Genomic DNA, 16353 nt, shown 5'->3' with positions numbered 1-16353 from the left:
TTTAGTGAAAGAGAGGGAAGAAGGAAGGGAGGAAGAAAGGAAGGAAGATGCTCTGGTGATTTCGGACTGAAAGCTGTCAGGCTGTTAGTTGGCTTCGCATCATTGTCAACTTTAAGTCCATCTCTTGTTTGGTGGTTGCGGATTTTCTGCTCAGAGCCTTTAGTTAATGAGTTAATTGAGCAGATGGAGTTGGACTGGCACCAGCTGTCCTGGAGCAGCCCGGGCTCCTGAGGCCAGTCCCTGCAGCAAGCCCCAGGAGAGAAGGGCTGGGATAGGTGGGATGGTTGCTGGTGGGGGGAGCCTCTGGCTGGAGGGCCTGGAGCCCAGCTGACTCTGGACTTCCGGGGAGCCTGCTGCCTGGCAGCCCCGCTATGGATGGAGGCTGGAACCTGTGGTCTTTGCACACAGCTGTGTGTGGCAGGTGCTGAGGGAGCCTGGGTGCAGCCAGGATCACCTCTGAACCTGGGGGCCTCGGGGATGGGGTGCTGGCACTCTTGGCCCTATCCCCCGCCGAAACCTTCTCCAGAGGTGGGCAGGCCACTGCAGGGCATTTCTCCTCTGCTGCCCTGTCCCCATCTTGCCATGGCCCCAGGTGTCCTCTTTACGTGGACACCTTCTCGCCACTGTTACAGTTAGTGGAAGGAAGTGTTTCTCCTCAGGAGTCTGGACGGGGCTGGTCTGCCTGAAGCCTTATTTTATTTTTTAATTAATTTTTTTTTTTTATTAAGGTGAAAGTCATATAAAATTAACCATCTTAAAGTGAGCACTTCAGTGGCATTTAGTACATTCACAGTGTCGTGCAGCCACCGCCTCTGCCTGGTTCCAGAACATCCTGTCCAAGGAGACCCTGGATCTACTGAACAGGTGCTCCCTACTCCCTCCATGCCCAGGCCCTAGCAACCACCAGTGTGCTTTCTCTCCTTATGGATTTACCTGTTCTGGACGTTTCGTATAATTGGAATCAAATAATAAGTGACCTTTTGGGTCTGGCTTCTTTGACTCTTCATCATCATTCAAGGTTTGTCCATGTTGTAGCGTGTGTCAGCACCTCATTCCTTGTAATAACTGAATAATGTTCCATTGTTATGGATTGAACTGTGTCCCCCCAAAATATGTGTTGTAAATCCTAACCTCTGTGCCTGTGGTTATGGAGCCCTGCTGGTGCAGTGGTGAAGTGTTTGGCTACTAACCAAAAGGTCACCAGTTCAAATCTATCAGCTGCTCCTTGGAAACCCTATGGGGCAGTTCTGCTCTGTCCTATAGGGCTGCAATGAATTGGAATCAACTGTACAGCAATGGGTTTGGCTTTTTGGTTACGCCTATGGTTATAATCCCATTTGGGAATGGGTTTTATTTGTTATGTTAATGAGAAAGGATTAGTACAGAGTGTCTTGAGTCCATCTCTTTTAAGATATAAAGGAGATTAAGCAAGTAGAGAAGTAGAGATGGGGAAAGAGAGATGCCAGGCCACATAGAGGCAGCCCAGGAGCGGAAGCTCAAAGAGACAAAGACCTTTCTCCAAAGCCTGTAGAGGAGAGAAAGTTTTCCCCTAGAGCTGGCACCCTGAATTCAGACTCCTAGCCTCCTAAACTGAGAGAAAATGAATTTGTTTGTTAAAGCTATCCCCTTTTGGTATTTATTATAGCAGCACTAGATAACTAAGACAGAATTTGGTACTGGGAGTGGGGTGCTGCTCTAACAAATACCTAAAAATGTGAAAGTTGTTTTGGAATTGGGTAATGGGTAGAGTTAAAAAAAAAGCCTAGATTGCCTTGAAGAGACTGTTGGTAGAATTATGGACCTCAAAGGCAGTTCTGGTGAGGGCTCAGAAGGAGATGAGGAGAGCTGTAGGGAAAGTCTCTATCGTCTTAGAGAATACAATGTGGACATGAAATGTGCTTCTGTTGCGGCTTCAAAAGAAAATGATGAACATGCGGTTGGACAGTGGAGGAAGAGCAATGCTTTTTATGCAGTCGCCAAGAACTTGTCTGAATTATGTTCTAATGTTTGGTGGAAGGGAGAACTTGTAGGTGATGAACTGGGGTATTTGGGTGAAGAGATTTCTAAGCAAGATCTTAAAGCATGGTTTCTCCTTGCTGCTTATAGTAAAATGCAAGAGGAAAGAGATGGACTTAAAAATGAGCTGTGCAAAATGAAAACAGAACTTAAAGATTTGGGAAATTCTGTTGTATGTACAAAGGACACGTGTCTTAGAATGTTCACCAGGATGTGGCTACACAATCTTTTGTTAAAGAAATTAAGCCTGCGACTGATGGATGTAGCAAACTACCACAGCAGGAAACCCATCAGCTTAGACTGAAGGGAACAGAGAAAGAATGGTGGAGGTCTGTCCCCAGTGGGTGGACGGTAGCCTCTCCCCAACGGGTGGATGGTGGTCTGTCCCCAGCGGGTGGATGGTGGTCTGTCCCCAGCGGGTGGATGGTGGCCTTTCCCCAGCAGGTGGATGGTGGTGGCCTGTCCCCAGCGGGTGGATGGAGGTCTGTCCGCAGCGGGTAGATGGCAGCCTGTCCCCAGTGGGTGTAGGTGAAGCCCAGGGCTTGGAGAACTTTTCCGTCAGTGAAGTGCAGGGGCACCTGGACTCGCAGGTGACCCAGCTGAGGGTGGAGCCACCTTTGGCTTCTTGGTGTGCCCCCTGCAATACAGTGATGCTCACTGGTGGAGGAGGAGGGCTTCTGGAGATTTTAAAAAGTTATTTTCCTTTTCTTCCCCTCTCCAGCCCAAAGAAACAAATCATGGAAGTTTTCTTATTTTCTCAACTGATAGCTCTTACTGTAGGGAAATAGGCAAGGAAACCAGTGAGCATAGGTGTAGCTCCTTCAGGTCTGTAATTACACGAAGCTGTTTGTGTTCATGCTTCAGCCACCTGCTCCTTCATTTACATGTCTGCTGGGATTAAAGCATTAAAGATAGAGTTTTCAGTTATCAAGAAAGATCAAGAAGAGCTAAACCGCAATAATTTGAACTAACCAGCCGATAGCTTCCCTTAGTTAATGAGAGGTCTGAATTCTGAATTTCCCCCTAAGTAGCACAGGTAGACTTTTCATGTGCTCAGCGTCTGGGCTGGCAGCGGGCAGCCAAGTGCAGGGCAGGGGGCAGGCGCCGTGGCTGGTCGGAGGGCGGAGACTGTGGCGCAGGATCCTTTCTTCATCTGCCGTGGCACCCATTGGCCATGTGGTGCATTCCTCATTTCTCGGCGCAGACTGCCCACTGGCCATGCGGTGCTCTCCTCATTTCTCCGTGGTGGTGTCCAGGTAGAAGTAAGTCCACGCCGGGCACAGCTCGTTCTACTCTCTAACCAGGGCAGTCGGGCTGGTGCAGGCAGTGCTCTGGAGCTGGAGTCCACATGGGCACACCGTTCCCATTTGGCCTTGCAGGTCCACGCTCCCCTTCTCTACTCGACAGTGGGACTGGGCTGGGGCTTGCGGGAGACTCAGGGCCTGAGGGAGACCAGGCTTGTGGGAGACCTGGGGCTTTCAGGAGAGTGTGGTTGAGCCTTCCCCACCCCGCCCTGTCCAGCCAGGTTCTCTGAGGTCATTGCATACCAGCTGCTCGTGTTTCCTGGTCCCTGCCTGCACCTTTGTAAGCAGACCCTGTGGTGAGCTCTCCCCTGGGACCCACTTTGAGTGGATGTCTGTCCCTGCTGGATCCTGCCGTTAGAAGCCCTGTGGACTGTTACCAAAAGCGTCTTCTGGACCCAGGCCTGTGGGCTGGGCCATGGCGTCACAGCGACCTGGGCATGTGCCCCAGTTGAGGCTTCTGCTTCTGACTGTGGGCAAGCTCTGCTGCTCAGATGTCTCACCTGTGAAATGGTGTAAAAACACTCTGCTTGGTGGGTTGGCACAAGGTGTGGAAGTGAAGTACAGTGGAGACCCTGGGGAAGGCATCTCTGTGTCACATGCCCCCTGATCCGTGTCCCTGGTGCACACTGGGGCCTGGGAGAGGAGAGGAGAGGGAGTCAGGAGCCACCTCCTCAGTGTTCCTTCTGTGGGTTCTCACCAGGAAGCAGCCTGTTCTGTTCCCATGCGTAGGCTGTGAGCTTGTCACCCTCCAGGTGACCAAAGCTCCCTTGTTGCTCCTGCGAGAGCTGGCTCATCTTCTTTGCTGCATTGATTTTCTTCAGTACTCAGAACATTGAAGGAAAAACTGTTCATGTTTGTGGGTAGGTTTGATTATGTGTGTGTGTGTGTGTTTTACAGCTCTCCGCAGGGTAGGACTTAGAAGGTGGGGTGGGTGGGTAGGGGAGCTCCAAGCCTCAGTTGCCAGCTTCTCAGAGAACGTGGTTACGAAGGGGACAGCCCTGGTTTGGGGCTCTGGCTTTTCCTTTAGTATACATGCACACATATGTGCACACACATAGACACGCAGGCACATGTGTACACATGCAGACACACATATATACACAGACATGCTCACAAACATGTACACACGTGTATACACACACAGATACGTATACACACAGAGACACATATATACACATACACAGACACACATGTGCATACACACAGAGACACACATATATACATCAGACACGTGTATACACCGATACACACAGACACACAGATACACACATGTACACACATACACACAGAGAATATACACACACAGACACACATGCGTACACCCACAGACACAAATGCAGACATACACGCACACACAGAGACACACATGTACACAGACATACAGAGACACATATACACAGACATACACAGAGACATGTGTATACACAGAGACACATGCACAGAGACACACAGATATAAACAGACGTGCATCTAGACACATGTACACACAGATACATAGACACACAGAGACACGTGTTCACCCACAGATATACAGACATACATAGAGATACACACATGCACACACAGAGACACGAATGTGTACACAGACATACAGACACAGGTACACACATAGACACGGAGACATACGTGTACACATACAGGCACAGACATACACAGAGACACAGATAAACAGTCACATACGTGCATACACAGAGACACACAGATATAAACACACAGATACATACACATAGTTGCATACATGCAGGCACACTTATGTGCACAGTCACATACACACACTCATGCACACACACAGACACACACAGAGACATACACATAGTCGCATACATGCACACTCGTGCACACAGTCACAGTCATGTACACACAGACATACAGTCGTATGCACACAGACACCCATGTAATGCACACACAGACATAAGTCATATGCACACAGACACACACACAGGCATACAGCCGTATGCGCACACGCCACAGACGTACAGTCGTATGCACACAGACACACATACACAGACACAGACATACAGCCATATGCACACAGACACACAGAGACACACACACATACAGTCGTATACACACAGACACACAGACACACATACACAGACACACACAGACATAGTCGTATGCACACAGACACACACACAGAGACACACGCACATACATACAGTCATATGCACACAGACACACACACACTGTGCCCCAGCCACCAGCTGCCCCCTGCCGAACCTCGGGCAAACGCACATCAATTAGATGCAGGTTTTGCTCCGCAGGAGCTCATGATCTTTTCTGTTTCTTTCATACTATAAAATTATAATTTCTTGTCTTCTCTCTTTTTTTACATAAATGTGAAGGCCACTGTTTCATCCTAACCCCTGGCCATGGTGGTAGTTTATCACCTTCTGAGTTCCCCTGGGTGGAGCCCTGCTCTGCTCTCACAGGCCGGTAGGTTCTCATGGGTGTTCGAGACCATACTTCTGCGTGCCCCCGTCTCCACACACCTACAGCTTAAAGCAGCACACGTTCACCGTCACGTGGTTTCTGAGGGTCAGCGTCTCGACCTGTCTTAGCTGCTCCTCTGCTCAGAGCTGCCGTCGGGCTCACCTGCGGCTTGACCAGGGGAGGATCTGCATCCACACACAGGGGGATGTCAGTGGAAGCCAGGGGCTGGCGTCTGCTGGACTGAGGGTCTGTTCCTTGTTGGCTGGAGGCCTCCCACTGTCCCTGCTGCGTGGCCCTGTCCCTTGAGGATCCTGAAAGCCAGTGAGTGAGAGCAATCTTATACTACATGGTCCTGTGTGTCCCGCCACCTTTGCTGTGTGCTGTTGGTTAGAAGCCAGTCACAGGGTGGACGTGGGGGAATGGCCCCGCTCCCCTCGCTCTCTGGCCCTGTGTCTCCATTTGAGCGGTGTGTGGAGGGAGGATGGGGGGGAATGGCCCTCTTTGCTCCCACCCTGGTCCTGTGTCTCCATCTGACCCACGTGTGGAGGGAGGGTTTGGGGGAATGGCCCGTCTCCCCGCGCACCTGGTCCTGTGTTTCTGTCTGAGCCCACAGCCCAGGGGAGGGGACCGCACAAGGTATGGACGCCAGAAGGTGGGGTCGAGGGCATCCTGAGGTCTGTGTACCACCCCATCTGACAACGGGGTAGTGAACGTGCCTGCCTCAGGGAGACTTCCTGAGGGGCAGAGGAGGGAGTAGAGGGGGCGTAGGAGTCCCTGGGGCTGTAAATGCTGAAAGGTTGGAGGTTCCAGTTTACCAGAGGCACCTCGGAAGGAAGTCCTGGCGATCTGTTTCTGAAAGACGAGCCACTGAGAACCTTATGGGGTGCAATTCTGCCCTGACACACATGGGGTCCCCCTGGGGTCGGGATCGATGCAGTTCTTCCCTGACACACAAGGGGTCCCCCTGGGGTCAGGATCGACGCAGTTCTGCCCTGACACACACACGGTCCCCCTGGGGTCGGGATCGACGCAGTTCTGCCCTGACACACATGGGGTCCCCCTGGGGTCAGGATCGACGCAGTTCTGCCCTGACACACACGGGGTCCCCCTGGGGTCGGGATCGATGCGGTTCTACCCTGACACACACACTGTCCCCCTGGGGTCGGGATCGACGCAGTTCTGCCCTGACACACATGGGGTCCCCCTGGGGTCAGGATCGACGCAGTTCTGCCCTGACACACACACGGTCCCCCTGGGGTCAGGATCGACGCAGTTTTGCCCTGACACACATGGGGTCCCCCTGGGGTCAGGATCGACGCAGTTCTGCCCTGACACACACACGGTCCCCCTGCGGTCGGGATCGACGCAGTTCTGCCCTGACACACACACACGGTCCCCCTGGGGTCGGGATCGACGCAGTTCTGCCCTGACACACATGGGGTCCCCCTGGGGTCGGGATCGACGCAGTTCTTCCCTGACACACACGGGGTCCCCCTGGGGTCGGGATCGACGCGGTTCTACCCTGACACACACGGGGTCCCCCTGGGGTCGGGATCGACGCGGTTCTACCCTGACACACACGGGGTCCCCCTGGGGTCGGGATGGACGCAGTTCTGCCCTGACACCCACGGGGTCCCCCTCGGGTCGGGATCGACACAATTCTACCCTGACACACACGGGGTCCCCCTGGGGTCGGGATCGACGCAGTTCTGCCCTGACACACACGGGGTCCCCCCGGGGTGGGGATCGACGCAGTTCTACCCTGACACACACGGGGTCCCCCCGGGGTCGGGATGGACGCAGTTCTGCCCTGACACCCACGGGGTCCCCCCGGGGTCGGGATCGACGCAGTTCTGCCCTGACACCCACGGGGTCCCCCCGGGGTCGGGATCGACGCAGTTCTGCCCTGACACACACGGGGTCCCCCCGGGGTCGGGATCGACGCAGTTCTGCCCTGACACACACGGGGTCCCCCCGGGGTCGGGATCGACGCAGTTCTGCCCTGACACCCATGGGGTCCCCCCGGAGTCGGGATCGACACAGTTCTACCCTGACACACACGGGGTCCCCCCGGGGTCGGGATCGACGCAGTTCTGCCGTGACACCCACAGGGTCCCCCTGGGGTCGGGATCGACGCAGTTCTGCCCTGACACACACGGGGTCCCCCTGGGGTCGGGATCGACGCAGTTCTGCCCTGACACACACGGGGTCCCCCTGGGGTGGGGATGGACGCAGTTCTGCCCTGACACCCACGGGGTCCCCCCGGAGTCGGGATCGACGCAGTTCTGCCCTGACACACACGGGGTCCCCCTGGGGTCGGGATCGACGCAGTTCTGCCCTGATACACACGGGGTCCCCCTGGGGTCGGGATCGACACAGTTCTACCCTGACACACACGGGGTCCCCCTGGGGTGGGGATCGACGCAGTTCTGCCCTGACACACACGGGGTCCCCCTGGAGTCGGGATCGACACAGTTCTACCCTGATACACACGGGGTCCCCCTGGGGTCGGGATCGACTCAATGGCGTCTGGTTTTAGCCGTCGTAAGCATTTGGTGGATGCGGACTGTCACCAGCTGTCATTACCTGGCGATGTGACTGCTGTTGGGGCACACGCACGCGCACTTCTTCCTTGTGCCCTCGGTGGTCTCCAGAGTGCGCTGTGCCCCTTCCTGTCTCTGCTGCTCGGTGTGGGCGGCGCTGACGGCCAGGAGAGCCCTCCATCCTCGATGCTGGTGTACGGGCCACTGAGGCTGCTGTGACAAAGCACATTCCTCAGGGTCCTGCAGGCTGGGAGTCTGAAATCAAGGTGTCTGCAGGACCGCACTCCCTCGAAGGCTCTAGGGAAGGACCCCTCCCTGCCTCTTCCACCTTCTGGTAGCCCCAGGCTCTCCGTAGCTTATGGCTGCCTCACCCCAGTCTCTGCCCCTGTTTTCACGTGGTGTCTCCCTCTGTCTAGGTCTTCTCCTCCTCTTGTGATGACACCCACCGCCTTCTTTTGCCGTTGCTCAGCGGTCTCATCCTCAGCTGTGGTATCTTAATGGCTAACGTTTGCAAAAACTGTTTCCCAATGAGGTTACATTCACGGGGACCGGGGGTTAGGACCTCAGCATATCTTTTGGGGGTCACATCAACTGTAACAGCTTGCCTAACTTGCCTTTCCTGGCATGGCTGTCTGTGATCACTCTCAGAGCTCACTCCTCCTGCTTCAACCAACTCAGACCTTACAGGTACTCTGGGAGGCGCCCTTCTCACATGGTGCCGTTTTGGTTGTGGGCATTGCTGCACCCCAGCTCTCAGAGCAGCCCCTCTCTTTCTGGTCCTGTGTCTCCACCTGACCCATGTGTGGAGGGAGGACGTGGAGGAATGGCCTGTCTCCCCTCACACTTGGTCCTGTGTTCCTGTCTGAGCCGTGTGTGGAGGGAGGACGAGGGGGAATGGTCCGTCTCCCCTCACTCCCTGGCCCTGTGCCTCCATCTGAGCCATGTGTGGAGGGAGGATGGGGGTGAATGGTCCTTCTCCCCTCACACCTGGTCCTCTGTCTCCGTCTGAGCTGCGTGTGGAGGGAGGACGAGGGGGAATGGCCCCTCTCCCCACACCCTGGTCCTTTGTCTGCATATGAGCCATGTGTGGAGGGAGGACATGGGGGAATGGTCCCTCTCCCCTCACACCTGGTCCTCTGTTTCCATCTGAGCTGTGTGTGGAAGGAAGACGAGGGGGAATGGCCCCTCTCCCCATGCCCTGGTCCTTTGTCTCCATCTGAGCTGTGTGTGGAGGGAGGACATGGGAGAATGGCCCCTCTCTCCTCACACCTGGTCCTGTGTCTCCATCTGAGCCGTGTGTGGAGGGAAGACGTGGGGGGAATGGCCCCTCTTTCCTCACACCTGGTCCTGTGTCTCCATCTGAGCCATGTGTGGGGAGGGAGGATGTGGGGGAATGGTCCCTCTCCCTTCACACCTGGTCCTGTGTCTCCGTCTGAGCCGTGTGTGGAGGGAAGACTTGGGGGGAATGGCCCCTCTCCCCTCACACGTGGTCCTGTGTCTCCGTCTGAGCTGTGTGTGAAGGAAGGATGAGGGGGAATGGCCCCTCTCCCCACTCCCTGGTCCTTTGTCTCCATCTGAACTGTGTGTGGAGGGAGGACATGGGAGAATGGCCCCTCTCCCCTCACACCTGGTCCTGTGTCTCCAGCAGAGCGGTGTGTGGAGGGAAGACATGGGGGAACGGCCCCTCTCCCCTCACACCTGGTCCTGTGTCTCCAGCGGAGCTGTGTGGGGAGGACATAGAGGAATAAAAGAGCTCAGGCCTCGACCTCAGAGGGCATTGATGAGGACAGATGGACCCCCTTTTCTGAGTGCTGTTTTCATTATCCATGCAATGGGCTGACGTCCCAGCTGGTCCCAGGTCCTTGGAGTGCCCTTGAACAATACCTGTGGACACACATGGACTGAGAGCCTCCACATCCAGGCTGCTGTGGCCAAGGGACTCCCCCAGTGGGTGGTTCTTTCTGCCAGAACTGGATGGAGGGTGCCAGTGGGGTATAGGCACGCTAGGCCTTCTCGGTGAGGAGGCACTCACAGAGTGGCACTGTGTCTTCCTTACTCTGGGGGGTTAGCCCACTGTGTCCCACCCTGTTCTGTTGCCTTTGTCTCCATGCCACACTCCTGTGGTCACTGTGCAGGTTGTCCCGGCCTCCTCTTGCTGCTGACCTGCTCTGAGCTCCCCAGCCCCGGGAGAGGCTTCCTGACGAGCCGTCGGGGCTGTGAGTCTCACACTGTGGGACCCTTCCTAGGCCTGTGCGTCTCCGGCTCCTGGCTGTGCCTGTCTCTGGGCCTCGGCCTGCTGTAAGAGCTGTGAGTCTCACATTGCAGGGCCCTTCTTAGCCCTGTGCATCTCTAGCTCCTGGCTCACAGAGGACATGCGGCTGCTTCCGGCCGTGCCTGTCTCTGGGCCTCGGCCTGCTGTAAGAGCTGTGAGTCTCACATTGCAGGGCCCTTCTTAGCCCTGTGCATCTCTAGCTCCTGGCTCACAGAGGACATGCGGCTGCTTCCGGCCATGCCTGTCTCTGGGCCTCGGCGGGCTGTAAGAGCTGTGAGTCTCACATTGCAGGGCCCTTCTTAGCCCTGTGCGTCTCTAGCTCCTGGCTCACAGAGGACAGGGGGCTGCTTCCGGCCATGCCTGTCTCTGGGCCTCGGCCTGCTGTAAGAGCTGTGCGTCTCACATTGCAGGGCCCTTCTTAGCCCTGTGCGTCTCTAGCTCCGGGCTCACAGAGGACAGGGGGCTGCTTCCGGCCGTGCCTGTCTCTGGGCCTCGGCCTGCTGTAAGAGCTGTGCGTCTCACGTTGCAGGGCCCTTCTTAGCCCTGTGTGTCTCTAGCTCCTGGCTCACAGAGGACAGGGGGCTGCTTCCGGCCATGCCTGTCTCTGGGCCTCGGCCTGCTGTAAGAGCTGTGCGTCTCACATTGCAGGGCCCTTCTTAGCCCTGTGCGTCTCTAGCTCCTGGCTCACAGAGGACAGGGGGCTGCTTCCGGCCGTGCCTGTCTCTGGGCCTTGGGCTGCTGTAAGAGCTGTGCGTCTCACGTTGCAGGGCCCTTCTTAGCCCTGTGCGTCTCTAGCTCCGGGCTCACAGAGGACAGGGGGCTGCTTCCGGCCGTGCCTGTCTCTGGGCCTTGGGCTGCTGTAAGAGCTGTGCGTCTCACGTTGCAGGGCCCTTCTTAGCCCTGTGCGTCTCTAGCTCCTGGCTCACAGAGGACAGGGGGCTGCTTCCGGCCATGCCTGTCTCTGGGCCTCGGCCTGCTGTAAGAGCTGTGCGTCTCACGTTGCAGGGCCCTTCTTAGCCCTGTGTGTCTCTAGCTCCGGGCTCACAGAGGACAGGGGGCTGCTTCCGGCCGTGCCTGTCTCTGGGCCTCGGCCTGCTGTAAGAGCTGTGAGTCTCACATTGCAGGGCCCTTCTCAGCCCTGTGCGTCTCTAGCTCCTGGCTCACAGAGGACAGGGGGCTGCTTCCGGCCGTGCCTGTCTCTGGGCCTCGGCCTGCTGTAAGAGCTGTGAGTCTCACATTGCAGGGCCCTTCTCAGCCCTGTGCGTCTCTAGCTCCAGGCTCACAGAGGACGTGGGGCTGCTTCCGGCCATGCCTGTCTCTGGGCCTTGGGCTGCTGTGAGGAGTGTGGCTGCTGCATTTCTGACTCCTGGCTGAGAGGTGACGTGGTCAGGCTTTTTCCTGCCCATGACCCTGTCCTACTGTAACGGGCCACCTGCAGGGCTGCTCCGGTCAGGGGAGGGCTGTGAGGCCCCCGCTGTCAGCCCTTCTGGTGATGGCAGTGTCTTACTTTAGCATCACCCATCTCGTTTTTGTGCATTAAAAAAAAAGAAATACTTAAATTAGGCTGCGTTGTTGAGTGATTTTTGTGTTTTGATCTTGTTTAAATATTCAGCCCTCCCTAGAAAGCTGTTGACTTAAAATGAAAACTGCGTATGAGTCTATATGCGTGGATGTCGTACTCATCCCGCAGGTGTTTGTTAGGTGCCTGCTGTCTCGTGGGCGCCGTGCTGGGGCAGGGCTTGAATGACAGGTGGTTACTTGGTGTTGTGTTTGGAATGACCACAGCGATCCTGGGCTGGGCTGGGGATCAGGGGCTTGGATTCCAGGGCCGATTTTGCCGCTATCGACTGAGTGCCCTGGGTTGAGGGGCTTCACCTCTCTGGGCTCCATGTTCCTCGTTTATAAATGCTGCAGTCATTGGTGATTTGGGGTATCTCGACTACCAAACCCAAAAATATTTAGGAATGTAGGGAGCATAGGAATGGATTGACTTCCTAAGGTACAAGTACAGTTGACTCTGCAAGGCATGGCTTGTTTGGGAGTCCTTCATTTGTTGGAGCGTCCATTCATCAAGCCTTTATTGGGCATCTTGTTAGTAAGCACGTCCCAGGGACGCAGAGCAGCGTGATATGTTGCAATGCCAGGGGCCTATAGGCAGGCTGTAGCAGGTGTGAGTGAGTCAGGGAGGGAGCTGGGTACGACTCTGGAACAGCTGTCTGTCCTGGGGAGGCAGGGGGATGGGAGATTCACCAAGTGGGAGCAGGGAGGGAGGAGATGTCAGTAGTGCTTGATGTTAGTCTTGAAGCTAGCTAAGTGGAGGCTCTTCAGAGCAAAGGAGGGGCGGGCTTCCCAGGCAGTAGACTGGTATGAGGGGTGGCCGGGCAGGCTCCGGGAAGCAGCTTTAGCTCAGTGCAGTGAGAAGGTGGGTGCTGATGGAGGAGGGCCTCGACGCAGGGGCTGGACCCAGGGGAGGCCAGTGCTCTTGGTCTTGTGGGAGGTGTGGAGCCTGTGATGGCCTCTAAGCCGTACATGTCTGTGTGTGTGCTTGTGTGGTCCCAGGTGATGGGATTGTGTTGCACCATGGGAAAATCCCTGTCACGAATAAAGATGGAGAAGAGCACATGGGCACGAGGAACGGTAAGGGGTAGGATCAGTTGAATGTGAGTGTTGTAATTACAGAGAGGAGGCTAGGCCAACTCCCACATTTATCACCTAGGTGACTGAATGGCTGGTGAGGTGTTTTCTGATGGGAATATGCTTAAATATGTCTTCTTGGGTGGGGTAGCTTTCCAGGGATTTAAAAAATTCTACCTTATAAGGGAAATTCAGAGCATCTATCCATCCGCCCACCCACCCACTCATCTATCCATCCACCCACATCCACCCACTCACCTGTCCATCCACCCACCCACACACACCTTCCACCCACCCACTTATCCATTGATCCATCCATCCATCCACCCACCAGGCACTGAGGAAGTAAGTATTCACTGAGAGTCCAGGTGCTGCTGGGCAGCTGTGTGTGATAGTTACCCAGGGCTGGGGCAGCAGAGAGCATCTTTCTGAGAGCCGGCTTACATGGAGGCATGAGCCCAGGGGCTGGTGAGAGAGTGCACATCGCTTGTGAGTCCATAAAATAGCAAGATAATTTGAATTTTACCATAAATTTTATAGCAGTTGATGTTTGTATTTTTATTTTAATAATAGATGCAGTGAAGAATATTGGTGGTTATATATTTTAAGTAAAATTTAAAGTTTCCCATGTGTTTACTTTTGGCCTCATCCCCTGTTCAATTTCCTTCCAGATTTTTGAGAGGATATTATTTATCTGGGCGATTCGTCACCCGGCCAGCGGCTACGTCCAGGGGATGAACGACCTGGTCACTCCTTTCTTTGTGGTCTTCATTTGCGAGCACATAGGTAAGAGCACAACCAGGTGTTTAGAAAGAACGAGAACTTTAGGGGATCCTCCGTGTTACTCTGCAGAATGGTCGTTGTGATGCCGTCACGGCGACCCTGGTGCTGTCACAGCGGCCCTGTAGGCCAGGGTAGCTGCCCTGGAGGGCTTCCTAGGCCGTAGACTTTACGGGAGCAGACTGCCGGGTCTTGATACTGGTATTCAAAATTGCCATTAGGTTTATAGTTTTATGCTGTTAATGCCAACTAATTATAGAGACTAACAGTTTTCTCGGTAATGCCAGCGCTCAGAAACTGCCTTGAATGCATGTGCTCAACTGCTGAAGGTGTTAAATGCGGTTATAATTACAAATGTCGTCTTTTCAATAACATTTAAAGAGAAGTGTACTATATTTGGGGAGTGTGGTTTGGTGCTCACAGCCCTCAGAGGAGCGCTCTCATGGTCTGGATGTAAATGGATGAGGCTAAGGTGATGGAGTGTCAGTGGGGTGTCTCGCTCACAGGCTGTTCACTGTGTTTCTGCGGTGTTTCATCACTTTTCTACATTTGACACACTAGTAGCATTTCATTTTATGGGAATATTAACTACGTGCAGAGCACTACGTCAGTGGAGGCTTAGGTCTGGTGCGCTGTTTCTCTGAGTACTGTGTACTTTTTATTTGTGCTATGGCTGCCGTCTGTAATAGAACTGTATCTATTTTGGACTTTTTTAAAAATTCTGAGAATATAAGTGAAGGGTCTACTTTTTATTTATCTATGAATAAAACATAAATAGAAAAGGAGGGGCTTTGCTCTTGAGTTTTTGTATTTTTATTTAAAACCGATTTTAATTTGTCTTGATACAAACCTTTTGCCCTGGGTGCTTGCTTGCTTTCATTAGATTGTGTTTTTAGCTGTTTCCGTCTCTGGTCTGCTTCAGATTTCTGTCGTTGTCCTACTCTGGAGAGATTAGGTTTAATCAAGGGCTGATTATCCTCTGAGGATGAGAACATACCCGTTGAGTGGATTCGATTTCAACACCTCTCCCACTTTATTTCCATTTCTCATTTCCTAGGAGATCTTTTCATTGCGAAGCACCTAGGAGAATGGCTGCGCTGCCCCAATCATCTCCTAAGGAGGGGAGAGGCCCCCTTCCCAGAGCTCCTGCCTCTCTGCTCCTTGCTCCCTCATTTGACAGATAATGAAAGTGTTCTTAATGACCCTAGAACAGTAGGACCTCTGTCAGTAGGCTTCAGAGCTGCTAATTGAAGGAAGGAGTTCAGCTGAGATGTGATTAGAGAATTGATATTCCATGTTAAATAGACCATTTAATTAATGTGGTAAATCAGTTTGTCTTGACTACCACCGACTTACGTCGTGAGACCCCAGCGTTCTTCATGCCTTTGCCTGAACGATCAGCAATACGGGAGGAACGGACAGGACCATGGTGTTCCTTGCCCAGGAGAAGAAAAGCTGGACAAGAGGTGGTCTACAGGTTATGTCTTCAGATCAGCTCAGAGAGACTCTGCTGACTCCCTGCCGCACACGCACGCACACACATGCACATGTGCAAATGTCTCCACACACAAGAGCGCACAGGCACATATGAGAACACACATGCATGACATGCACACATGCATACACATGTGCACACAAGAACACAGATATACACATAACACACACATGCACTCGCATGCACACACAAGAATGCATACAAAAACATAAGAATGAACACAGAAAACACACATATACACATACATGCACACATAAGAATGCCCGCACAAGAACACACACAGGCGTATACACACGTATACTCACAGGCACACACAAGAACACCCATGTGTTGAGTGAAGGCATGGTGTCACGTTGGAACATCTGTGCAAACCGAGCCGTTTATTTCTGGCAGGTGGCTGCCCTGTGAGGTGGGGTTCTGCCTTTCCAAGGTGATTGGTGGGTTTCAGTCCTTTTAGGCCTCATTTCCCAGGCTGGGGATATCAGTTATTCTAGTCCAAGCCCTCTGTCATTACATTGTACCGTTCTATGTTCATGTACATTCGGTCGTGTGATGCCTGGCTTCCTTAAGGTGCCGCAGTCTTGTTGTCCGTGGGCTTGTGTAGCCGGCTTTAGGGGATGCCCCACGGCGGTGCAGGTCAGGTGCAGAGCACTGGGCTGTAGAGACGGTTCTTGTGTCATTCAGTGGGTGCAAATGGGCATCTACCACGTGTCTGGCCTTGGCTGGGTGGCAGGGGCACAGGTGAGCAGGAGAAGCGTGGTCCTGCCTGCTTGGAGCTTATGGTTTAGCAGGGAAGATAGATTTTAAACAAGTAATTTCAAAGTGTAATTAAATTAATTGAACACGCACGCTCTTGAGGAGCACAGGGTGCTATGA

General features: G+C 53.9%; 1 protein-coding gene across 18 annotated transcripts in view; it reads left to right on the top strand.

The window, feature by feature from the left end:
* Positions 1-16353, top strand: part of TBC1D22A (TBC1 domain family member 22A) — a 465294-nt gene that overhangs the window by 184253 nt on the left and 264688 nt on the right. For all 18 annotated transcript variants that reach the window (XM_064283337.1, XM_064283338.1, XM_064283335.1 and 15 more), the window contains one exon: positions 13874-13988. In XM_064283337.1, coding sequence (XP_064139407.1) covers positions 13874-13988 — 115 coding nt within the window. The remainder of the gene's footprint in view (positions 1-13873; positions 13989-16353) is intronic.

The sequence above is a fragment of the Loxodonta africana genome, chromosome 4 (genome assembly GCF_030014295.1).
Source record: "Loxodonta africana isolate mLoxAfr1 chromosome 4, mLoxAfr1.hap2, whole genome shotgun sequence".
Taxonomy (NCBI): Eukaryota; Metazoa; Chordata; class Mammalia; order Proboscidea; family Elephantidae; genus Loxodonta; species Loxodonta africana.
This window is presented reverse-complemented; position numbering and strand designations above follow the sequence as displayed.